This window comes from Tetrao urogallus (assembly GCF_951394365.1).
Source record: "Tetrao urogallus genome assembly, chromosome: 7".
Lineage (NCBI taxonomy): Eukaryota > Metazoa > Chordata > Aves > Galliformes > Phasianidae > Tetrao > Tetrao urogallus.
Window position 1 is genome coordinate 44,005,896 of NC_136820.1, and position 27,049 is coordinate 44,032,944.

Here is a 27,049-nt window from a genome sequence, read left to right on the forward strand (position 1 = left end):
TTTTTAAAGTTGATTCTTTTTTCACAAAACCAAAATGCCATCATTAAGATTGACAATGAATGAATGAAACTATTCTATTTAATCAACATATTGCAGAGAAAGAAATTCTGATAAATTATTGACAGGGAAGGCTACAGGTTCAATTTTTCATTTAAGGGTTTAGCTTTGCTGTAATTCAAAGTAAGAAGATAACTGATTCCCAGGGCAAGGATTTAGAGGACACGCTTTCTGAACGTATGCACCACACAGATAACGTTTACTTTGGACAAGGGTAAAATTTACTTATCTTCTTCCTAGAAGAGGCCAAAGGTGGCACTTACAGAGTGAAGCGAGGACTATTCCAGTATTAGAAATATTCTGCAGGAAGGCTTTCAAGATTGAGAAGCTGAAAACAGCTGAGAAGACCACTAAGACCAGAGAATACAGTAGTACAGATTGACACCCATAAGAACAGTGCTGGTTCATAGACATTTCAGGAGCAGTATTTTTGACTCAGAGATCAAAGGCTCCATGCCTGATACAAGTAGTGTAAGAGAGTAACTGAATGGAGATTTGTGTTATTTAAAAAACAAACAAACAAAAAAACAACAAAAAAAGGAAATGCAATCAGTTCTGCAAAGGAAAACCACCAGAATTACTGCAACAGAAAACTGCTGCACGTAGTTGCTTTGATTACACATTTAGCAAAGGAAGTGCAGAGAGTTACCACCTGTAAACTGTACAAAACTCCCTTGTAAAATAAGCATTAAGACCCTAATTCTGCTGTCATTGCCCACAACTAGCGAAGAGACTAAGAAGTCAGAGGGATGTTTTTCCATTCCTCACATCCTCAGACAAAGTATTTTTATTTCTACAGGCAGTGACTAGGTCCCAGCTGTCCCAAAGGCAACCAGGAGATGTAACAGCTTGCACAAGGGTGTAAAGGCTTTGCTTCTTGAGCCTCTAGAGCTATTCTGTTGTCACCGGAGGATCCTGTGAACAGCATTCTGTAGACCTTTTCCACTAGAGATACTAAGGTATCCTTTGGAAAGAAGAATTTGTAAGATCCTGTAGTTCTTATGGTCTCTAGAGCTGCTCTAAGCTGGCGTGCTAAATGAAGTCCCATTCAACAAACTATGGGAGCAATGACTGAATCACATTTCATTTTTTTTCTTTTTAAACTGAACACAGATTTTTGTCTCAATTCTTTCAGCTTAAGTTCTTAACTACATTAATATTCTTCTCAGGTTTCTACAAGCCTCTTCACGTTTTCGACACTGCATCATTACAAACACCATCTATTTCCATTTATATTTCGTGAGCACGCTAGTCAATAACATGTAGAGATTCTAATTACACCTAGAATCTGCTAGAGTCTGGCCAAATGAGCAATTATTATAGCTTGGAAGATTTTAAAATAGATGTTTTAAGAAAAAATATGCTGCCCTATTTTCTGTTCTTCGGGGAAGAAAGAGCATTTATTTCACACTGACAAAGAGAACCATGTCCGCTTGGAATTCTTTGCCCTGGATTCTAATGGGGTTATTTTAATTTATGACTGCCTTGTTGTATTAAAGTATGTATCAGTAAATGTACCATTTGGTATGGAACTCAGATTCTGCTTTTAAGCTCTCCTTGATGGATTATCTTGTATTCTGTAAACTAATACCATTGATGGTTATGTGGGGCATTGCTATAAATTAGATTATTTAATAAGAGATGATACAGTGTATAATTTTAACTATTTTATTCTGTTATAGAATGAATATGTGGCTGAGGGCAGCACACGAATTACTTGTCAGCATAAAGAAAACTTGCAACTGGGTTCCTCCAAGAACACAACATCCTTACACAGTGAGCAATGCAGCGCAATATGCTTCTTTCATACAGTGTTTAGTATGGTATAAAAACCATCAGCATTTATTCCAGGAGCTGAGCAGCAAATACCAGAAGGCCTAACAGAACTGTGCTAAAGGCTTTTTCATGCCTCAAACAAATGCCTGGGGATGGTGAGATCACCAGTGCAAACAAAGGTGAGCTGCTCCACAGTGCAAGTAGATTAGGCAGTGCAAACTAAGAGACTGCTTCTGCTGTCCTAAAGTATAGCATTTAAACATAATGTTACTTATGACTGCTTCTTTATAAAACAAAAGGAAACTTATAACTTCAGTGGATTGCATCTACAAATCACAGCTAACAGGATGCCAGAAACACTAATGCTCTGACTCAAGCAAAGTAAAGGAACATCAACATTTCAGATAGCAAGGAGGGAACTGTTTTCAGTGGAACCGACCCTAATGTGTTTTACTATCAGAAATTTTGTGCTTTTGTGACACTGCAGTAGCATACAATGAGCTACAGTAACATAAGAGAAGAGAACTCGGTACTTGTACTATAGTGCATCAAGATGGTGAATTGCTCTGTGACTGAAAAAAAAAGAAGAAGCAAAATACTCTAAGGTAGCATAGCAGATCCATCAATAAGTGCATTTTTGTTAACTATATCCTTGTACGTATGTGTGTGCCCACAACAATTAATGTTTTAATCCTGTAAATTCACTGGGAAGGAGGACTGTATATTGTCATCTTTATATTGTAACTAAAACAGAAAAACAATGGCTATGTAATGGCTATGAAGTCATGGAAGAAGTCTGTGGCAGTGGCAACCACCAGGGGAAATGCCCTCAGTACTAAGTCACTGTATGGCTCTCACATTTAGATGGACAAAAAGTATATTTTTCTTTGATTCATTGGTAGAACTTCTATGGCAAATCATCTATTTATTTTTTTTCTTCCAGATACTTCACGTCCACCAAGTGGCTGATATGTTATCTAAAGTACCCATAACTTCTTCCAGTAATGACTACTGAAGCATCTTCTCTTGACATTGGTGAAAATACAGCACTGAGAATGTTGAAATGGAAAGGGACAGCAGAGCTCACAGTGAGGATGCAGAAACATTCCCTTCATGAATGAGGACTGCATGTTAAACTTACTGATGTCAGAGAAAGCAAGAAGCACGTGTAGAAATGAAAAATAGTACACCACAGTCACCATGATCAAAGAGCAAAGCATAAAAAGGAAAAAAACCAAACCAACACAACACCTTTTCAGTGATATCCACTAATTACGAAGAAAAAAAAAAGGGAAAGGGAATTTCCAACTGTAGCAACCTGCCCCCATATTTGGAATATACACATATCTCACTGCAGATTTCATAAAGATTTTGACACTGGGAAAGGGGATGAAGTGAAGGTTTTCTGAAACTCTTGCTTTTCCCAGAATTCAGGAACTATACATAAAGCTGTCCTCTAACTGTGAATTGGGCAGACACAGCGATTAGAAAGGAAGGAACATTTTCTCCCTTGCAACTGAGATAACCAAGCCAAAATTATTACATATAGCAGACCACAGTTAAATATTGATTCAGATGCCATTGTAAAAATAGAAAGTGAGAGTAGTCCAGCTTAAAAACAACACTTTTAAAGAAGTGTGAAATAATAGTAGAAACAAATAGACCCGCAGCAGTTATTAGTTCAAAGGCTCAACTGGATTAGAAAAACAACAAATGACTCAGTACCTCCCATAGAAATCCTCCTCACTTGTGATCTGTGCAGATATTCTGCCAAGCACTAAACTGGCATGAATTCATGCAGGGAACAACCTGCTAATTAAAGGAGTCAGGCCACTTCAGTTCCAGGTGCCATCACTTAACCTGCATTTTGCATCTAGATATCCTAGGGAACAAGACATTGTGCTAGGTGTTGAAGTTTCTTGATAACAAAAGGCAAAGCTGATTCATTGTGACCCTGTATGGCAGGACCTATCATTCAATGTTTTATATACAAATGAACTCCAGTATTTCTCTAAACGGCACTGCTTTGCTTTTTTCTTCTTTCTTTCCTTTTTGACAGCAATACTTATAACAACAACCTCTTTAACCATCATTAGCATTCATTGTTTGAGGGCACCTGGCAAAGACCTAACGTGGCAGAGGCTGAAAGATTTGTTCCTCTTCTTCTTTGACATTTGCATTTCACTGAAATGGAGATTTCTTACTGCACCTGCTGTGATACCTAAGTTTTACTGCTTTAGAACAAATTATACACTTGATTGCTGCACAATCTGCAAGCATAAAAGGTAGCTCCTGCTTCAGAGGAGTCGACATCAGAAGATTTATTGGCTCTGAATGCCAGAGGAACCCATTTTGACCATTCTCTGAGTTCACCATAAATGCAAGGGCATACAAAAAAAATCCTGCAATTAAATGCAATTAATTAATGCAAAAAATGATCCTCTCCCTGCACATCTTAGGAAGTATAAAAAGACAGTGGAAACAGTAAAAGACTGAACACCCAGGAGAACCTCAAATATGTTTTTCTTTGCTGAAAGATAAATACTGGGATACGAGAGATTTTTTGGAATTGTAGCTCCTGCCTCTAAAGCTGTGAAGAACTGCTATCCCCCACATCTGATGTGTCACTGATCATTTGTCTCCATCAGACTGTTACAGGGAATTATAGGAAGAAAAACAGCATCACAGCAGAAAGTCTTCTGCCTCTGACAGTTGGAGTATAACCATTTCCATGAACGGTACTGTAGTGTTGGCAATGCATGTAAACACTCACTGTGCACTATTAGAATAGCCCTACTGCTTGTGCCATCCTTATGATAACAGTGCCCACGTACACCCCCAGCTTGTCCTTGAGGCAAACATTCTGAACTTAGATGTGCTCATTTTGGAGTAACTTAGACAAAAGCATCCTGAAAACCTCAGGGTTTGGGATTCTTTGCACACTTCAGCAACAGACATGCACTAGGTCTTGCTCCTAAAGCATTTCCTGCCTTCAGGCAAACCAGCAAAGGAAATTTCTGCACTGTGTGGATTTTTTTGTGGATAAATAGAGAACCCAAGTCTGTCTTTCTCACACGTTCTATGAGAACTGAGTTCAGATTGATAGCAACTCTAATATGCACAGACAGTACTGAGGGAAATACAGTATGGAAACCTTGCGTGACCCCTCTGCATGTATGCAGAAACTCATTCTAAAAATGTAAAAATGCAAAGCTATAAAGCATGAAAGCATTAAAATAATCCAGTAAGATCAATCAACAAAAGCTCTTTGCTTATCTTTTTTTTCTTTTTTTCCCTGGTGGTATTGAAACTCCAAAAGGAGAAAAGCATGATTTCTGTTGAGTCACAAATATCAAGATAAGAGAAGAAATCCAAGATAAGCATACATGGAACAGGGCAAGGGAGGAGCACAACATGTTTTTTGCAGTCTTATCACGACATCAAGATCCTTATATTGCTGCAAAGTATCATGCTTTGATGCTGCTTGAGAGAAATACAGCATACAGACTGAAAATCACCTAGGCACGTGCTGAAGGTCATGGGATTGATGCCATTGCATACTGAGGGTTTTGGACTGTTGATTGTACCTTGTTAACAATGAATTTTTTTTCCAATACCTCAAATAGACAATTTCATGCACAAAAAACTGCACTGCTGCTTAAATTTAACTGTGCTTTTCACTCTGCAAAGGCATAAATGATGTTTAATGTGGTAGGACAAAAGAGAAGAAGCAGCCCATTAATAAGTGCCATACTTAGAGAATGTTTGAACTGAAGTTGGTGGCTCCCCTTGCATACTCAGAAGGTCAGTACAGGTAAAGGCACGATCCTTCCATCAGCCTTGTCAGACTTCTATTTTTTTAAGACATGGGCTGAAAGCTGAGAAAGACAAAAGCAATTTTTTGAGATGCCAGAAGTGAGGGCTTTTCTGCATTTTGATTTCCTGACATTGGTTTTCTCAGTTCCAATATCTGCTGCCATTTATGTAGATCTGTCAGAATGTATGGCATTCTGCAGGCTATTGAGAAGTCAAGAACCATGCTCTGGTGAGTTTATAATCCAAAAATTGGCATATAATTTAATGAGTAAAGACAAAAGAAAACAAGATAAATAGAAAATTGCTCCTGGGAAAATTCCGCTGTTTATTCTAAACTGAAAAGAATGCAAATTATTCAGATTGTTCAGTTGCAGATCTGTTTTCATGAATCATTAGGCAAGCAAGCAAGAACAAGGTCAGACACGGTGACCAAAAGTTCTCCTTGGAAGGATGAAACAACGGAAATAAAAAGCTGCAGGGCTAAACTCGCCCAGCTTTCCTCCCCTTTGCAACGGCAAAGAAGGAATCAAGAGATTTTGACAGGAAAGTATTCTGTTTTCTGAAAACTGGAATATCTTCAAGGTGATGAAAATCCATACAACCCTTGCTCCCATCTTTCCTGGGACTCAACGTGTTTTGTTCTGACTGAAGGAGTCAACACATAGGTGGAAATAACACCTTGGGAACTCTCTCTCCTCTTACAACACAATCCAGCAAACATTTACACTTGAAAGAGTGCTGCTTTTCTTTGCATTAGCACTCTATGCTGTCCCTGCAGAAGGAGAAATTAACTTCACTTGGAATTATATTCAGAGTAACTCAATCAGTCTCGAAATATAGAAGACTGAGTATTTATATTCTCTTTATCTCATTTGTAATGCTTGCAGTTTTGTTTTTTTTTCTTTAAAGAGAAGCTTCTTTGGCAATCCTCTGCTGATAATTGGCTTTGAGTAGATTAGATGTGCGTGTGAAAGCCACCTTATTTTACAAACTACACTCATAGTTTTATTTCAGGGTGAATAACAGGTGAGGAAAAGATCAAAAGGCATATGTGTTAATGTGGTAACACTTAAAACTACTAATTAGGGTCTCTTCTCCATTCTGATTGGCAAAGCAGGAATAGGGAATGCTGCTGAATGATAGGCCAACAGATATACATATTTAGAAGCCTGAAACAGAAACATCCAGAAGAAACCCACAGTTGCACAATATTTCCAGACTCGTAGGAGTGCTTCAGATTACTTTAAAAAAGACTGCATGTAGCCCAAAGAAGGGATATTTACCAAACTTTATGTATTAGGAAATTGAGATAATACCGTATTCTTAATAAAAAATGGTGGAAAGTGAGATCAGTTATTTCAGTATAAGAAGATGAAGCTGGGAGTTAAAAAACTTTATTTTTCTGAACTATATAGATAATATTTTCTTTTATATATAGAATCATAGAATGGTTTGGACTGGAAGAGACATGTAATTCATCCATTTGGATATATTTTCTTTCAGTACAGAAAGATTCCTTTGATAGAGGAGTCAGTAGAATAAGTAGATTGGTTGTCTTATCTTTGGCATGAAAAAAGTGAAATCTTCTTTCTAAGATGAAAATCAAGTATATCCACTCAGCTTGGTAGAACTAACATAAACATGAATCAGTGTTGTGCTGTGACTGGAGGCACTGAAGCACATAAGCTCACAGCAAAAGTACACTAAAAAAAAAAAAAAAGGAGCTGCCCTTATGAACTTGAGAAAAACTAGTAAAACAGCTCAGGACTATCTTTCCATTAGCAGAGATAGCTTTTATTATATTATGTGTATGTTTATGTTGTGAAGCTTAGTTTCTTGGACTTAAAGCAAGAAAACAGTAAAAAACAAACAAACAAAAAACAACTCTCTGGATGCTTAACATCATGCGTTATCAGCTGATCGTACATTATCAGTAACCAGAAGCCTAAAGATACGAACTTGCTGGTGTTCACAAATGAGTATGAGAGTTTGGTCAAATATCAAATCCCAATCTCTTGTGAATTAGCACAAACTGCTCAACAGGGATCTGTCAGGCAGCAGAAGAAGGAAGGTAAAATGGCACATGTTAGAGGACAAAACTTGGGTATGTATGTGTGTGAGATGAGGAAAAATAAGCTTGTCAGAAGTCAATATGCAGAGATGCAAAAATTGCCTCATCTATTCCTGTGAGATTTGAGGTCAATAACTCTCTTCAACCTCATTTTCTTGATGGAGAAAGGGAGAGACACCTTCTTGTTCCTGCACCTGTTCTTTTTCTTCCAACATGGTTTAGAGACTTGCAGTGACAACTGTTGTTTCTTAAGTCACAACTTTGAAAATAACGTAGCTAAGGACACAAATAAAGGAATCCCTGAAAGAAAGCACTGGGAAGAGGAGAAATAGACTAGATTTTCTTAGCTGTTCTAAAGCTCCTATTTGTTTTTACTTTTTGGGGGGAATAAGAATACTTCTTATTGGATTTATATCAGGAAACGAAGCATAGGAATGTAGCCAGCTGTGAAAAATAGGCAAACCCAAAGATAACAGTAGCCGAGAGAAAGAAAACAAATTGGAGATTTCAGAACCGCTACATCAGGCTTCATGAAATACAAAAGATATTTGACGATTTGTGGGTTTTTTGGCTTTTTTTTTTTTTTTAAAGGCATACTCTGAAAACTTCCTTCAACACCGCAATGCGATGGAAAGTACAGCGATGATAGCGCAGTAGCAAGGCCCTGTGCTGCAGCAAATGAGGAGTTGCTCAAATACAACATCAATGGGCACAGAAATAAAGGTAAGATACAGCTTACCCTTGGAAAGCCTCAGGTACACAGGGACCTGCAGCAAGACACTCTCACCTCCGCTGCCAACCCTTAAATGAGGTCTGGGAAGGGATGGAGCCAGGATCCACCCCTTCTGGTCACTCAAGTGCACTGCACACACCTGAGCTCCCTGGGTCAGCCCAGCCTTCAACCAGATGCTCAATCGCTGATTCAAGCCATGACTTAGCATTTCTGTTACAAACACAATTCTACTTCAGTCTATTCTGCAGACAATTACAGAGCAAATTAAGAGCACACCTGTTCTAGATTTGAAATATTCCTAGTGCCAAGTTTGCACATCTGGAGACATCCTTGTGAAGCAGTGATATACTCACTAGCTCATATGTTCTATTATAAATCTGTCCTGTGCCCAACAATAGGAGAAGCAAGTGCTTCCTCTCAAAGGATTTTCATAAAATCTTCTTTATTTGCATTTTTAGACACAATTACTTTGCCAAGTGCCAAATGTGCAGCAATTATATAAATAATTTACACGATAAAACAACTCCACAAAGATAACAGTAGCTACCACATGGGTTTTGGGAATCTAGTCATGAGCTGATTATTCTCTTTACTTCAGATCAATAGCACTATAGTGTCTAAATTAATTTGCACACTTGTTCTTTTTCTTACCAGCTGTTGCCCTTTTGGACCCCAACCAGCATACTGAAGCTTTGCATTGCTGACCTCAGGGGGATACAAATTCTGGGGATCCCTGCAAAAGAAGAAAACAAAATTTCAACTTCAGGAATGTCCTCGTGTAAGCTGGTGCACACTCTCCTTTGGAAATCCACCATGTTTCATTAGGCATCTTTCAGCCAGAGTCATCTCACATTTTGTGCCCAAATTCAGCATATGTCTTATCATATGATAAGAACTATACCAGTACCAAGCACTGGTAAGATCAAACTTTTACCTGACAAGCTATGTTTTCTATTAATATGATGTTAAAAACATTAGTTTTACCATTGATTTCCCTAAGCCTTAAGAATTACCACTGATTTCCCTAAGCCTTAAGAATTAGTCAAGGGATGGTAAACACAGTAATTGTATATGCTGATGGTATCTAATAAGGATAAACAATAATCATGTATTTGAAACATAATGCCACAAGAAAAAATATAATTTCTTCTTCATCATCTCACAGCTTTCCTGCCTAATAATTTTCCTTTGTACATGATGGCAAGCATGTTTTGCAGCTGTATAACAACTGATATGAAGTCTGGCTTTGAAGGCAAAATCTCCTGCTAATACAAAAAATCTCTATCTTTTAGAAAATAAAATACTCTTCTTGTTCTTTCATCTATTACCTTTATTTTGTAGCTGAACAACAGTGAGATGTAGCAAATGCAATATAGAAAAAGGAATGTTTTTTTTTTTCCCCGTAAATGTCAGAGTAGCATAATGTCATTTCATGATATCACAGAAAGCAAAACTTCCAGTATATTGATGGTATTTATACTCAGTAAAAATAAGTACATTTTATATTCTGAAGTCACATTACTAAAACTGTGTACTGTAATGTTCAACAAATAAATGCACTAAAAAAGTCAGTATACAGTACGTCTCATTAGCAGAATTCTATCATGGCAATCTGAGGCCAACATTGCCCAAAAATGAGAAAAGAGCCAAAGCCTGCCTAGCCTCCTAGCAAAAGACTGTTCTGCAGCATTTGTTACTTAAATAAAGGCAATTTTTTATGGATTAAATTTTCAAAACAGAACAAAACTGAAAGCAATAATTAGACACTAACAAAATTCTTTTTGTTGCCTGGACTATGAGCAATGCAGTGCCATGGCTCTGCTCCAGCTCTGCCTATTCAGATCAGATCTCCCATGGCTGTACCTTCCCATTGCACCATGGATGCATGTCCAATAGCACCAGCAACAGGAGAACTTAGGAATGCATTTTACAGTCTTTCAAATGGGAAAAGTGTTTTTCCTGTGTGCTCCAGTTTAAAGCCAACTACAATCAGAGTAGACCCTAAATGAGATGAGATACCAATGTACACAGAGTCCATTTCCATAACGGATCTGGTTGGAATAGCAACTTTTGCACTGCTGCTAGAGAGCGGTTATAAACTATAACCCACATTGTCTCTGTGAAGAGGCCCTTGGAGCTGATTGAACAATGAAGTGCTCATGACAGGTCTGATGTAGAAGTGGAGAGATGAGTGGTTTGTTGAGGCACTGACCCTTCAAGTCAATGTGCATCACCCAGATGGCTTCTGGTTCTACTGGCAAAGTGTCACTCAGCACTGATGCTGGTGGGATATAATTACGCCTTTTCTTGTGATGATTTTCAATTATAAGTAAGTCTTTGTGGGCAGCTTGAAGTCACTTTTGTAAGATAAGTGACTGTCATACTGAACTCCTACTAATAACAGCCAGAAAAGTCCCATTCCCACAAGAGGAACAGCCCTACAAGTTCTGTATCTTTTCAGGTTTGTATGCATCAGCTACTTAAACTTCAAGTCAGCTGTTCCTGTTAAGACTCAATTTCTTTGGTTAGCTACTTTGATTATCCCAACAGACAGCAATATCTGAATGCAGGAGAGAGAAAACTAGTGAATCAAATAAAAACCTCTCATGGGAGAAAAACAGTCATTTACTATTTGACAAATAAATTATCTATTTGTTGGTGGTTTGTTTGCTTGCTTGTTTTCACCTATAATAAGAAGAGGAGCAAGATACTATAAACAGCATAAATAGAGAGGGAAATATCATCGCCAAACAAACAGATAAGACAAATTGTAAGAATTGAAACCTGTAATGCTTCAAATAACCCAGGTGGAGCTCAGCGACAGACATACCAATTACATTCTGTAATTCAGACCAGAGCCCAGACAAGTCCCATCATGATGCTCACTGCACCATGCTCTAGAAGAGGAAGACTCTAATGCAATGAGAACAGCTGCATAAACTGGCTTTGGTGGCTGATAAGGTGAAAGACAAGGCAGAAGGTAAAAGCTCTCCATTTGGTTTACCACGAAAAAGCTCTGCTGCAGACATGAAAAGCAGACATTTTCCCTTTCTCTGAGGAAAAATATCATTACATCTGTTGAATTAGTTCCTACGCTGCTCAGAATGGCTGGTAAATTTCTCTTGTAGCCTAATCTTGCTTATTTGCTGCTTGATAAATGTGCAGATAGAAAGGCTGACTGATGGAATTGCGTATTGTGTGAAGGTGCCTGATTTACAAATTGAGCTACACTAAACTTCCTCTACATCGAATGCTCTTACACATTCAGTGTATAAGAGCAGGCATGCTGAAGTCATGATGTAGACCACTGCAGGGAGGTATTAGCTAGGAAGCTATCCTCGTACTCTGAACTATTCTTTTCCACCATGGGATAATAAAAGCAGTTTAAGATCCTAGTTTCCTCCAGAAATGCTCCTGAGAATTGGACATGTTCTTCTAGTTCTCTTCTCTTAGAAAGAAGAGAATCGTCTTCCCAAGAGAACCACTATTCACTCCTTGCGGAAAACTTGAGCATCCCATCAAAAGGCCTGAGAAGACATCCCTCTTTGTCAGCCATGATCTAGGCGGCTTTGGAGAAACTGGAACATCACGTACTCTGTATTAGCAGTGACCAGGTGAGACCAGACTGTCTTAAAATGGCATAAAATTAAGCTCACCTACTGGTAAACTCTACCGTGAAAGATTCCTTTCACAGATAGTGTAGATTCCTACATGCTTACATGGGCTACATGGGTGCTTAAACATGAAATCCCTCCATGGGCAGCCCCAAACAACTCCATTACAAATCTACTCCATCAGATACAGCAGGAGTACTTGCCTACACAGCCTCTATAGTGGGACGGCCATAGCCTGTTACCACTCCCTCCAGGGAAGCTGTTCATGATCCACAAACTGAAACACACATTTGGAGAGCAGCAAATCAAGCTGTTGCATTGCCTACTACATCAAACACACCTCAGCTTATCTCATCCTATTCTGGACCTTCTCCTTGTTATTCTCCTTAATGAAGCCGGAAGGGTCTCAGACCAAATGCACACCAAAAAGTCAGGGGCACTCGCCCATTGTCCAAGCACTGCATACATGGTGTCTCATGATGGCCTAACCAGCCACCTCCTTCTGGGAGCTATATTACTACTGAAAAGCAATGGCTTTTCACAGCTACAGCCTTCCTCTAAAACATTCTGCTTAAAATTCTTCTATATATATGTTCTTGAATCAATCACAATTACAGGGCAACACAGCCTCTCCAAAGAGCCAATGCTTCTCACAGACTCTCATCATTACGTCTTGTTTGGACCTAAGCCTTCCCCCTGTGAGCTCATTTGTGCCTTGGAAATGGGTTGTTCTGAAATCTGCCTGTATATCTACTTTTACAGGTTCACATGAAGAAATAGGTTCACTGCATCATTACACCACTTTCGGTGTTTCCTTGTGGAAAAGCACTCTATTTTTTCCCAGCCAAAGTAATGGCAAGGCAAGGGCTTGTTAAAGGGTTGGTCTTATTTATTTCATCTCTTAAGATGATTGATTTTAAATCCTGGGAAAGAAGGGAAAAGTAACATTGTTTTAGGCCAGACAGAGGATGGAGTGGGTGCTGTATAAACTCTTCCACATTCAGATGACATTGTCTGGAACAGAGGCTGTTAAGCTGTTCCAGGAACAGGAATTATTTCAGCACAATGTTCACAAAAGATTATTGAACTAGTAAACAGAGAAATTTACTCATTTCTTTAAATGAGTACTCATTTCTCAAAAAGTCTTAACAAGAAACGTTCCTGAATGTAATTAGCATGCCATCTACCAAGTCATTTTTTTCCTTGTAATTCAGATCAAAACATCTATGTAGAATAAAAAATCAAACAGTCATATCAGCTTGCCTGTTTTTGACCTTAAGCAATACTGTGATTAATGAAGAACTAGTTTTAAAGAGATTGCATTCTTTCAGCTGAATTTTTTCAGTCTGTGTGTTCCCTCTTCTTCCTGTTCTGAAGAGCATTTTCCCTCACCAGCACTGAGTCTTGCTCTGAGCACAATCATGACAAATGGTAGTATAACAATGGCTTCAAAAGCAGCTTAAAACAAAATAAAATGTCCCAATAACTCAGTCAGAAGCTCCTTGGATTTCAAGAATTCTTCAAGGAAAATATTCTAGAGAACCAGACTGAAGAAGACTGGAAGTTAAAAAAATCACTCAAAATCCGGGCTATGGTATGGATGTTCTTCCTTGGTCCTGCTTGAATAATGTTTCAGCTTGATTTCCAATACAGAACAACAGTATTTGCATGGAATTTCTTTGCATATACTGCCGATGTGAACAAAAATGCAACGATTTCCACCGAACAGCACTCCCATATGTCTAAATATATGCGAGCTAAATATATGAGCTGGAGTGAGTTCCTGAGAAAAATTCTGAGCCCTCTTGGTTAACTGTGACATAACTTCGGAGAATAAAGAAAGCATTTGAAAACTGCACTGTCATAGGAAAATAAGTTGAAGAAAAAATAGGGAAGGCAGGAATACTCCTCCAGTTATTTTCATCAAACCATCACTGAATATCTTGATAGACAACAGCCCTAAGCACATCAGCTCATCTCACTGTAAATTTTTTTTCATGGTTAGCTATTAAAAAAAAAAAAAAAGCTATCCATCCTAATTATCTGTCTTAGCACTAGAAGTTGGTGTCTTCACATTGACTTTTAATAGCATAAAACCAGACAGCAGCTTAAATAGATTTCTTTTTCTCTGCGAAGAGGAAGAGAAAAAACAGCAAAAAGAAGAAATTGGAAAGGTTATAAAGAACTGGAAACTTCATATTTAAGAACTGTTGGTGAATTAAAAAAAGAAGTAGACTCGAGGATATTTGCAAAAAGAAATTAAAGGGAGTAGAACACACGTTCATAAATGAACAAAGAACCATAGATTCTCCAACCAGAGGTTGGAGAAAGAGAGGAAGACTTCCAAGAAGCAAGAATGCCATTTCTCATGGAGCAAGAAGGCATTCTTAAATAATTAAATGACTTGTTTACTTCAGTATTCACCAAGGAGAAAAGGAGACAGGTGTCATTAAGAAAATTGCTTCCCAGGAGATACACAGTCTTACAGAGACTCTCAGCAAGAGGAAAACACAATACAGATGGGAATCAAAGACTCACCAGAACAGATAATCAAGAAATTAAACTATGAGAAAATGCAACTAAAGGAATCATCCTGGAATTCTAACACAAGTGCTTTAACAGATGGAAAAAGCTCTTCCATGCATATATGTTTATCCACTATTAAAGATTTAATGCATGTAGGCACAGATATTCTTTTTTTTTTTTTTTTTTTTTACAGCACTTTTCAGTGAATTGAAGTTGGAAGAAGCAATAGAAGCGATCTGAATCAACTAACTTCAAACACTGATCCACATCTTATCATTTAACAAGTCTTAAAAACAGCTTAGCTCACCCAGCATTTTGTCCAAGATGAAGGAATTCCATGAAGTTAGAGCATACAAGATGAAAAGCAAGGGAATCTAAAACATATTTGGCTCTGATTTAGCAATCTAGTCAGATACAGCAGAGAATAGGAGCTGAGAGATCTGTCTAATTATAGTCTGCCATTGTTTGTAAAGCACCCGTGTATGTAATTTTTGGTACCAGACCTGTGAAATATTGTACAGTACTAATATCACTTTAAAAATCAATCACATGCCATAAAGGGAGCCACAAACTTCCTCTGGGAATTAAATAAACTTAAGGCATTGGCTTGTATTTCCAGTGAAGATCTAATCCAATCTAATCTAATCCATGCTGGAGGACAGCAAACCACTCATCGAAATCTCTAGGCTTACCTGAGCACACAAAGAATGGAAATGGCCCTTAGATCTTGGTAACAACGTTCTTAAAATTATGATATTATCACATTCCAAACATTTCCAAATCCAGCTGAGTTCTCACCAGTGAAGCCTGGTTTCTGTATTGAGTGACCCTGCACAATTTATTTAAGAATAGAATTTAATAGGAATCCTACTTCCATTTTCAGGGAATGCTGCCTCAGATAAATATTATGGCAGACTTTGTTTCAAATCCTTCTTCTTTATTCCTCTTTTTTGGTTTTCCAATGAACAATAAACTGTTGACCTTTTCTGTAATATCAGGAAGTTGGACTTTTCCCTGCCAAACTGCTAAAGTGTGCACCTAACTATTAATTACTCAAGATTTTATTTCTTTTTCCTTCAGTTTCTCCAGCCATTACTCTTATTCTTAATACCAAATCCTCCCATCAGGGGACTGCTCCTTTTTATTATTGCTATGTATGGTTTCTAAGGTGTCCACCCACATCACAACTAACTCTGGAAAAGAGAAGCATGTGGTAAAGAATTGCTTTGCCTACACAGAGGAGGAACATTTCAAATTAAAAATGCTGAGCAGTGACCAACATGGGCGAACAAATGGCGAATTCCCAGTGGAAATGATATGGTTTTGAGCTGCTGAAGTGATTTTCCTCCCACTGGCACAGGTTACAACAGTCTTCAACGCTGAGCTGCTCTCGACCTGCCACCACTTGGAAGTGAGTGATGTTCAAATAAAGGCTTTGCTTAATGAAATGCTGGAGCTTTCTTATTAAAAAGGTACAAAACGAATTTCCAAGCAAGAAGCACATGTATTTTAACTGCTGTTCAAGCGCTGTCCTTCAGTGTATAATTCATATGATTAAAAAAGCAAGGAACCCAACTGATCCATCAGGACTTGAGCCAAATTCTAGTAAATTCAAAGATTCCTATTTGCTCCAGCAGAGTTAGGGTCAGGCTCCACAATTAAAACACCAATATAACTTGTCCAGTCTTCTGTTGTCAAAAACAATGGGATAAGCATATCTGATCATGAGTATGTTGTTATTCATAGCCTGGCACAAGAATCACCACACAATGAAGCAAAGGTTCCTGGATTAGCCATAGAAAGCTCTTCAAAAAATGATACAAACAATGGACTGTAATTGGAAAACAGGGAGTAAGGAGAAGATGCAACATTAGCAGATTATTCACAAACTGCATAAGGCATTTGTTTTTGAGTTGTTTTAAAAAATTTTGTAGTATTATTTGTTTTCACATATCTCTTATAAGAGCTAGTTTCAATCCCCTATGTCATTGTTAGGGGAAGAATGCACCTCAGACAGTAAAATCTAATTAGCTGAAAACAGACTCTATTAATTACCATGCTTTTTTATCTTAAAATAAAATATGGGCTCTAGTACAAATTTATAAAAGTTAAAGAGTGAAATCGTGCAGCACTTCTACAGTAATTACTGCGTATCACCACTGTGGGGTAGGCAATATTTCTCTCCCTGCTTCGCAGATGGAGACACAGAAGCACAGGAAGACTCTTGTTGTGCAATGATATTGGAATGCTAAAGGGAAGGGGCATTATAGAACAAAACAGACTTGGTCATACTGGAAGTTGTCTCCGGCATGGCCAGTTCTCTGAACGGTTTTCTATCTTTTCCTATAAATAGGAAAATAAGAGCATGTGTGAGGAAGATTTGGCCACCTTTCAAAATGCTCAACAGTACTGTATAAATTCTTATTAAACTTTCTTTAATGGGCCTTAATTTCTTCCCTGGCTCTAGCTTGTATAAAAGGATTGGACAGGAACATTAGTGAGAGCTCTGCAGAAATCTGCAGCCATTGCTTTGAAAATGGGCTGAGTTCTTCCTCCTGTTACAGCTTGGGTGATCTCCAGTGCACATTTCCTACTGCACTCATGGGACTTCTCTTCAAGTTAATGGAAATTCATTGTGGGGAGCAGTGCAGTAATTTACAGTGCTTTAAAGTGTACATAGGAAGAGCTGAACCAAACTCTACAATTGCTCCTATGATGTATTCATCACATTCTTCTGATAACGCGATACAAATTTGGGAAGGAGTGCAAATCATTGTGGTGATGGGTTAATAGTTGGACTAGATGATCTTAGTAGTCTTTTCCAACCTTAATGGAGTTTATGATTCTAATTAATCCTTTGCAGAAGTAGCTATTCACAATTTCCTCCTCCACGTATAAAATCACTGAGGAGTGGGAATAACTGCTAACATCTCTTTGATCCCTATAAGCAGATATGCAGGCTCCCACTGGTGTGCACTGTCTGGATGAGCTAACATTGTACTGAGACTTCATTTCAGGGGTCAGTTCTAATCCCTGCCACTCAGCACAGCTGTGCTCAGTGGGCAATGGTAAGTGCAGAATGAGCTGAGGGCTAGGAGGTCTGAGGAAATGCACAAGTTTTATGCTGGTCTCTGTGTTGAGAAATGCAAACACAACATAGGTGTTTTTTTCATTTTTTTTCTTCTCTCTCCCCCTTTTTTTTTTTTTTTTTTTTTTAAATTGCATTACTTTTGGCTGCAGCCAGAAGTTAAATACAGAGGTACCCTGAGGGATACAAAGCTAGCTCTTGCCTAGAACCTGCAGTGCCAGATCAAGTTGTAGTGGGAAGTGACCTTAATACTGGTAAGGGAAATCCTGAAGCAGGGTGAGGGGAACAGTCCAATGAGCCAAACAAGAAAACTCTGAACAAACCAAGCCTTTTCCCTAGTCCAGCACAGGTTGTGAATGACTAGTACCATCCACTACTATTGGACTTTGTAGGACCACTGTATGTAAAACCCACAGAAGCATAACATAATTTTTGGTTGCTGGATTTCACAAGCATGTTGCTGGCTTGTGTCTACATCATATTAGGTAACTTATTTTTTTCCTAAGTTACTTGAAATAATATGAAATAGTTTCTATTATTTATCTCTGCTCTTTCCCTGCACCTCACATGTGAGCTGCCTATTGCATATTTAAGTGTGGGGATGCAATGGCAATAACTATAAACTACAACTCAACAGCAATTACAATGCAGCAAGTACAAGTTTGGGGTTATGAGAGGAGCTTTGCAAAAGGGTTTATCAAGCAGACAGCTGAAAGCGGTTATCAGCGGGTATCTAAGCCAGACAGAAACAGAGGGGAGGGTACATCTCGCCTGTGCCAGGGAGGATGAAAAGAGAGAAGAGCCTTGTTCCACTAGATGGCACTCGGGGCCAGCATCACATTTTTGAGCGAGCAGTAAAAGGAAAACCGGTGCCATGCAGGGAAGCAGAAATGAACCTAACTCCTCTCCGTGCCCCGAGTCCTCTGCAAATAAAATGGGAATGCAGATCTTGGCTTATTCTCCCTGTGAAATATGAAAACCTCAGGCCACAATAAACAAACAAACAAATCCAGAAGCACAAGCTGTACGGGTTTCTAACTGAATCTATGAATTTGCGAGAAGGCTGGGATTACAAAAAACAACACTAACAACAACAGCAACAACAACAACAAACAACAATATATAATAGAATCACAGAATCATAAAGTTGGAAAAGACCTCCACGATCATCAAGCTCAATCATCAACCCATCCCCACCATGCCCACTAACCAATGTCCCTCAGCACCACATCTCCATGATTCCTGAACACCTCTAAGCATGATGACTCCAGCACTTCCCTAGGCAACCTGTGCCAGTACTTCACCAAATCCACACAGAATCCTTGCAGGTTTATCTGCTCCCTGTTCTACCCCAGCCTTTTTTTCAGGTAAGATCCTCAGTGTATATGTCACTGGCATATACTAGTTGTCTGTAGAGAGCTAAATTGTGCTACTCCTCCTTATATGGGGAGTTCCCTTTCACAGCAACTCTTATAGGAAAATGTTACAATCCCACACCCTTTATATTCACATATGAGATGAGGATGTACTCAGATTGGCCATCACATTTACAGAACACTCAGACACAGCCTGAATCTGGAGAGTCTGCAGAACATGGAAGAAAGAATTAGAAATTTCCCTTTATAAAGCAACTTAGGCGTACAGATTAATTTCAGGTTATTTTAAAAGTGATGTTTAAGATTAGATTAATTCACCTCCTTAATAGTTAGCCTCAGCAGAGATACACCTCCTGTTATCAGCCAGAGGAGGTCAAGGATGCTTGCCTGGATTATGAATTTTGTTGTCACTGGAGAACCTGAGGCATCAAACTAAACTGCACTTTGTGCTTTGTCAGTGCATTGGGTCCTGACCTACTGCTCTTCACTCCCACCCATCCATCAGACAATGTCCCTGTATTAAATATGAAATATACACTGAAGACATTTTCGTGCCTTCATCCAACAGAGGCCCTACTTCCCTTGTAGGAGTTGATCACCTGCTACATCATTTCCACTCATTACACCTGGCCTCTCTTTTCTTGTAGAATCCTAAAATATATCTAGGATTTGTCCAGATGAGTGATAAAAGCCAATGTTTCATGCACATGCTAGTAAGCCATGCATCTCAATTCTATCCTGTGCTACAATCACATAAAAGATAAATGCAATTGTTACTGTGTGATGTTTGCAATGGCTGTATGCATATCTACAGCCCAAACTGCTTTCTAAACCACACCTTTCGCAACATAAAACACTGAAATCCTTCCACCTCTCTTCCTGCCTGCTCCAACACTGCTTCACGCAAGGCTCTATAATCCACATCCCTGCAGGTTTCCAAAACTCAACCAGTTGAAATTCTGAGCAACCTGCTTTGAACTGGATGTTGGACTTCATGAGATCCTTTCCAACCTGAATTGCATGGTGATTCTATGATCGCCCTGTGTATAGAACTGGTGCACTTTTTAAAACTTCACAGGTTTTGTCAGCTATTAGAAGGATCCAAAGCATCTGCTACCAGTGTAGCCATCATGTACAGAAATGAAAACCCAGTGAACAAGCAAAGTGAATACTGAAATTATATTTCAGCACGATTATATTGCTACTTTTTATCATTCCCACACAGCTATCACCAGTGCAATACTTAAAACACACAATCTGGCATCAGATTCACAGCTTTTAGCCCTGTATTCACTGACAGTGATTTGAGGAATTTAGTTTATGCACTTCCATGGATGCTACAGAAATATCACTTTGAAATGCCAGGAATCATTATATGCCTATATGTGTCATGTTGATATGATGGAATCCCACTCCTAACCACTTGGGTTAGTCCTTAAATAATCAGGACAAGAAAAAAACACACAAACAAAACAGGTATATTTTAAGAGATAATCAGATAGGAACTATGGGATAAAATCTAGCCAAATAAGAGGTGAGCTGCAGGGAGATGGGGGTTATCTACAATGCCATGAAGACAGAAATGATTAAGAGGGATTTTAAAAATTGCCTCTGATCAATGATGAAGAAGGATCTCCTCAAGCTAGCTGATACCTATGTTAGTCATACTCAACCAACTTGATCAGCTTGTATAACAAAATGATCAGCCTGGTGGATGAGAAGGGAGCTGTGAATATTATCTTCCTTGACTTCAGTACGGCCTTTCAGTAAGGCCTTTGACACTGTACCCCATAAAACCCATAGTGAGAAGATGTTGAAGTGTGGGCTGGATGAGCAGACAGTGAGGTAAATAAAAAACTGGCTAAACTGCCCAGCCCAGAGTAGTGGTCAGTGGCACAAAGTCTAGTTAGAGGCCAGAAATGCGTGGAGTACCCCAGGGATCACTGTTGGGTCCGGTCCTGTTTGACATCTTCATTCCTTATCTGGATGATGGGATAGTGTGAACACTCAGTAGAAATTCAGAAATGCTTTGTAAAGCCTACTGTTTGTCTGCACACTCTCTGAAAAGATATACCGAAAAACCCAAAGGCTTATGACTTTGGTGTAACTTTGAGTGCAGTGGGATCCTGTGAACACATAGTGGCTCTATTTGCTCTCTGCTGCTATGCTAGTGAGAAAATTTGTGTACAGGGAATCTGCTGAGAGATGTAAACTGAAGGGTGATGCCTCAGTTGTGGCTAAATTTAAGGAAGTGACATCCTTGGATAGATCCTCCAACAGTGCTCTGGTGAGTGGCCAACCTGGCTCCCAGTCAGATGCCAACACATCTACGTTCTGGCCAAAACCTTGAAAACCAGAATATGAAATTCATGCAGTCTGATGTTCCAGGGAGGATGAGTACTTCTGCTTCCAGACTATGTCATCTTTAGTACAACACATAGCACCACGGCTGCTGCAGCTGAATGCCAAACCTCTGCAAAGGGCTGTCATAGGGAAACCACTGGGCATGACACACATTATTTTGCAGAATTCTTAATGGATGAATTTTAATATGAAAACATCGAATAATTGCTTACCCGTGAGGAATTTTGCTGAGGACATAATGTGCCGCATACGAATGCCGATACATCTACAAAATGAAATCAAGAAATAGAAGAGAAAAAAAAAAGAAACAGATTAGTAATTGTCAACTCTATTAATGGGGCTCTTTTCCTGAAAATAGACAAATAAATAAATAAATACAGGAAACCCATCATTTATGGCTGGGGAGCAGTTATTCAACGTCTGCAGTAGAAAAGAACAATGCGTTCATTCACCTAATACTGCTGTGTGTTCTTTCTGTCTTGCACTTCATTACAGTTTGGCAAATGGTATACATCCAGATGCTCAGTGTCGTTACCATGACTACCGGGTCTCTGATTGAACTGGGGGCACAAGCTCTCCGTGCAGGCTAAATATAGAACAGTCATTAATGAGGACACCTTGGTCAGCTGGAGACAATCTCTCATTATAACTAAACACAACAGGGACATAATGCGTATTTCGCTTCTTTAGTCCTGCGTTAATAAAACTGGGAGTGACAGTGGGTGATCTCTGAGCAGGTTGTAGGACCACAGTCAGCCAGCAAATGAAAGCTTATTGACTTTGGACATAGAACTGACCTCACGTTTGTTTGGCCTGCTAAGATGCTAAGCTGCATCTTCATATCAATTTACACTCTCCAGGCTTCGGGGAGGAGCTCATCAGTTTGTATGGCACCATCTCAGTAGGGAGAGTTTATTACTTATTTCATAAGTGGCAAATAATGACACCAGAGTCAAGGTCGGTGCTTTAAGAATTAGTACAATATTTTTCTCTAGTGAAGACAATTTTATTTATTTATTTTATTTATGCTAAGAAACCATGAGATGTTCTGGATGGTGCTGCAAGCCTCAGCAGTGATCATCCCAGGCACACTGCATCACAGACAAGTGTGCAGGACTTCCTATAACTCTCATGCACAGTGGTATCTATTTCTGGGGAGCTTAACAGAAAGGCAGAGAAACACCTGGTATATCATTCTGTAGATATTAAAGCCAACTTCTCTGTTATGATTTAAATCTTTACATTACTGCATAACCCCTCCTGGAAAATAAAATAAAATGATACATAAAAATCTACCACAGACTGTAGAAGTGGCAACAGAGACTGACACCAGAGTGATGTGACTCCTTCTCAGCAATTCATTCATTTCCTTACAAGGATCAACTTTCATCCCAAAATCAAATCCTTTTTTTAGGCATGCTGGTACATAAAGTCACCCCTAACAAGGTCAGTCTCTGACGCGCTGGTATCAGGGAAGATCTAGGAGCACAAATGAATTCACTGCAAGATAGCATTGATTTTAGTACACATCCTTTTCAGATTCACCTGTTGCAGATAGCATCAAATAAATTGCCATTATCTCATCTACAGTTAATCACACCAAAGCCAAACAGCTCTTGAAGCTTATACTGCTGAAAATGGAGACCTCACTGATGCCTGTGGCCTTAGGTTTCATTTCAGCCTTGGTGAAATTCTACTACAATTCCTTAAAGAGAATGCACTGGAGGAGTAGATTTGTCTGTAGAACTAGAAAACATGATTTAGAGGGAATTGGTTTAGTGGGCACGGTGGTGAGGAGTCAACAATTGGACTAGATGATTTTAGTGGTCTTTTCCAACCCTAATGAAAGCCATAAAGGGTCAAATGATGAAATATTGGTATGATCTGCATGTTTTTTTGCCAAGTTTAATATAGTTTTATAGGTATGACAAGATACATTTGTGTTCATTGCTTTCCTGATGTGCAACAGTACGTTGCCAACAAATACTGAGTAACTTTTGTCTGCGAGTATCCCGGCAGTAGGATGAAGAAAACAGTATAAACATATAAAAAGTGGGCTGGGCAAGGAGAACCGAAGTCAGCCTCCAAAATAAGTATGAACAGAAAGCTTCAGGACAAAATGGAGAAATGTGGCAGGCCAGAGGGAAAAGAAACAGCCAGGGAATTTGTGAGAAGGCCATTTGCTGATGTTCCCACTTGTGGTATAGAGTCCCCACAGCCATGCTGGAGGGCTTAAAGCTGTCTCAGAGCCATTAATGCGGATCAAGGTAAAAGATTTATTACTTAGATCCAGGAGGAACTCCATGTCTTGGATGTCCTTCTAAAAACTGAAATAGATGCTTTCCTCTTAAGATACACAAACCAAATGGAATTATTTTAACTTTTTTTCAGATGATGACTATATCTGCTTAATATCTCAACTAAAATATCTGCTAAGTTCAATTATTCATTTATCAGTAAGAGAATCCCACGCTAGGGAAAAGCGTAGGATCAGCATCCCTCTGAAAACCAAAGTCTCAGCGACTGGGTAGCTCTTGAAAGTTCTTATTTATTTCATATAACTTGTCTGGTTTTGAGGTTTAACCAACAAAAACAGCAGTGTTAACTCTTTGCATTCTTCCTGTCTATCAAGGGGTGTGGTACGAGTTCACCGCACTGATTTGACTATCTTAGCCCTAATTTTGGCTGCGTCCCAGAAGCACACAGCTCCTCTCAGTAGAGGGGCACATTCAAAGGCAGCAGAGTTTCTGGCAGTGTTTTGCTCTGTGCCAAGTTGTTCCGCCAGCATAAGTCAGAATAGGTTTGAGATTGCTCTAAAGGGCTCTAGGTATTATAAAAACTGGGTCACAAAAAGTTCTATGCCAGCAGTGATCAGTGAGTACTGTAGAGAAGTCATTATACTAAAACCACAGTGCCAGAAGCAGTCTCCCACTGGGTGTCTCAGCCCAGGTCACAGCACACATCTTGCCTACTTTCAAGTCTACATTACCTGCTGCAACATGTGCATGTTTTTACTGAAATCACAAGGGGTCTAAGAGATGGCTCTGTTTTCCTCTCTCAAATGCAGAAAAGTGCAGGACTGATTATATATGAAAACATTTTTTGTTGTGAAGCCACTGACCTCCTTCTTATACAATCAGCAAAAGAAACCTGGACCTGACCATAAGACAGTGGGAATGCAAATGTTGCAGCACGTACAGCAGCAGAGTGGAGTCCTCTTTTTTCCTCACCACCAAATTCCAAAACAACACATAAACTGTGGGTCCTGCAAGCCACAGAAACAAACTGGAAGACGTAATTTCTGTTATACATCACAGCAAAGTATGATGTGGATGGTAATGGCTCCTTGAAATCCCCTGTATGTTCTCCAAGGATACAGATTCTAGTCCAGCAGAGCTTATTCAACGGAAAGTAGAAATTATTTAATACAATGGATTTAGACTCTTTCATTCACTGTGACTGTTCATTTAAATTGTAATTAATAGCTCTTGCTCATGTCCCGAAATGACTGCAGCAGCACTTGACATAAGCCCAAAAAGAGAAGGCTCTGTTACCCCTCACATCTCACCTGCTTTGTCACATGGCACAGCCTAGACACAGGGTCTTTACCTTCATTAACTTCTTTTTAAAAGTTTGGCATTTTCATCACCATTTCCAACCTGGCACAGCCTGTGCAACTATAAAGCATTTGGGAAAGTTTTTAGGTGGAAATTTGGATTATTATATATGTGTATATATATATTTAAAGAAGTAAACTGTGAAATCTATTTCCATCATATGAAAAGGATATGCTGTCTGATGAGGACATTCCACCAGCATCAGAAAAAGAGGAAGAGTTTAGTTTACACTTCCATCTTCTGTGCTGGTTTCTGTCATACACTGTGGGCTGATGCTCTGCTAGCAACAGCAATCTGCATTCATTGAAAGGCTTTTCTTTATGTCTGCATGACAAGGTGCTGAATCAATGCAAACAGGAGACACGTGCAGGCATGAAAAGGCCTGCTCGCAAAGATGGTTAGAGGCAAAGAAGGGGAGACTCAGATGAAAATTCCCCATGTCAGCCCAACTATTCCATGTTACAACACGTTGCTCTATCAAAACAATTAATTTAGGGTCTCCTCTCTCAGCATATTGAAGAGTTTGCTGATCAGAGGTAAAGCTCAAAGGGATCGGTTGCCCTGATCTCATGATTATTAGTTACGTGATAAATACAGAAACAAAACATGTTTTCCATCCTTTTTCATCCATAGAGCCAACTGGTTTTTCATGTCCTACTACTGCTTAGCTCAAATTATTACCTAGAAAACTCACAAAATGTATAATTAAGATTTTTAAAGGGAACAGTCACAGAGCAGGCTAGAAATATAAAGCATATTATAATGCAGTTCAAAGGATTAATATCAAATTTGTGTAAAAAGTAATTTGTGTTTTCTTCGTGTTTTGAAATCAAATATTACATCCAAAATGTCATCACAGCACCCTTAAAAATTATCTCAAGTCAGAAATGATACTGTACAACAGTTGCCTGAAGTGTGAGCACAGCAAGAAAACATTTTAACATAATTCATCATAAATCCCTCAGTAGTTATATGGGTAAAAGGAACCACTTTTCATTCTGTAACAATAAAGTATATCTCCAAGTAATAGATCCCCTCAGGACGCTTAACTGACCCAAATTGTCCTTACAATCTATTCCCTTTCATGAACTGCAGCAAGACATAAGTGGCTGGCGAAATGGGAACCGCCAGATCCATTAGAAGAGTTTCCTACAAGACATCTCTCAGAAGACATTTGCTGTAAGTAGATTATGCAGTCCTTTTTCCTACTTGTCCTATGAGCAGGAAATCCCCCAAATGCACATATGGGAATCAGCCCAGTTGAATAATCCCAACTGTGTGACACAGCTGTGTACTACACCTTTCTAAGCTGCTCTGGAACCCTATAAACCTGCAATTCATGCTGTGATGCAAGTTATACAGGTGAAAGCAGGTTTGGCATTTGTCCCTTAATATTTATGCTGTATTTCTTCATGGCATTCTGTGGAGAATTGAAGGATGTCACTTACTTGTTCTGAGAATTCTCTATAATTTTGATGGAAGTTAACATTAAAGATTAAATTTGCGCTTAGTGAGTCACCCTTTGCCTTCATAAAAATCCTTCATGATGCCACTGGTTTTGCTGGGTCTGAGCAGCCTGAAAACTGATGGACCCATCTGTTCTGTTGAGAAGAAATCTTTCATTTCCCCTAATAGGTTGGACTTGCCCTCCAAATGGCTGAAAAGAAAAACCAACAGCTGAGCACTAACTTCTCAGCAATGATTTGTTCAAGTTACAATCTTTCAGAAATACATTCAGGTGAAATTACATTTTTCTTGATTCTCCCATGTATTTGTGATTCAGAGCACAAAGGGCTCCCTCTTGTTGAGTCATAGCTTGTGGGCAGGGAGGTAACAGCCTTTTTTTTTTTTGCTCCTGGTGGAGATAGATTGGTCATCATTATTCTCTCTGTTAATAGGCACTCCACAATAACCAACTTTGAATTAGGCTCTGAAAAACCACAGTACCTATTCCTTTTGTGTCACTATCATGAAAAAAAATCATAAATCCACACCTGTATTTTGTACCCTA

At 39.0% G+C, this 27,049-nt stretch overlaps 1 protein-coding gene across 5 annotated transcripts in view; it reads right to left on the reverse strand.

Moving 5' to 3' along the window:
* DPP6 (dipeptidyl peptidase like 6) overlaps positions 1 to 27,049 on the reverse strand; it is a gene marked incomplete at both ends in the record, with an annotated part of 485,505 nt that overhangs the window by 84,434 nt on the left and 374,022 nt on the right. For 4 of the 5 annotated variants that reach the window (XM_079538258.1, XM_079538260.1, XM_079538257.1 and 1 more), the window contains 2 exons: positions 9,105 to 9,186; positions 21,634 to 21,686. The exons of the other annotated variant lie outside the window; for it this stretch is intronic. In XM_079538258.1, coding sequence (XP_079394384.1) covers positions 9,105 to 9,186; positions 21,634 to 21,686 — 135 coding nt within the window. The remainder of the gene's footprint in view (positions 1 to 9,104; positions 9,187 to 21,633; positions 21,687 to 27,049) is intronic. 5 annotated transcript variants of the gene reach the window in all.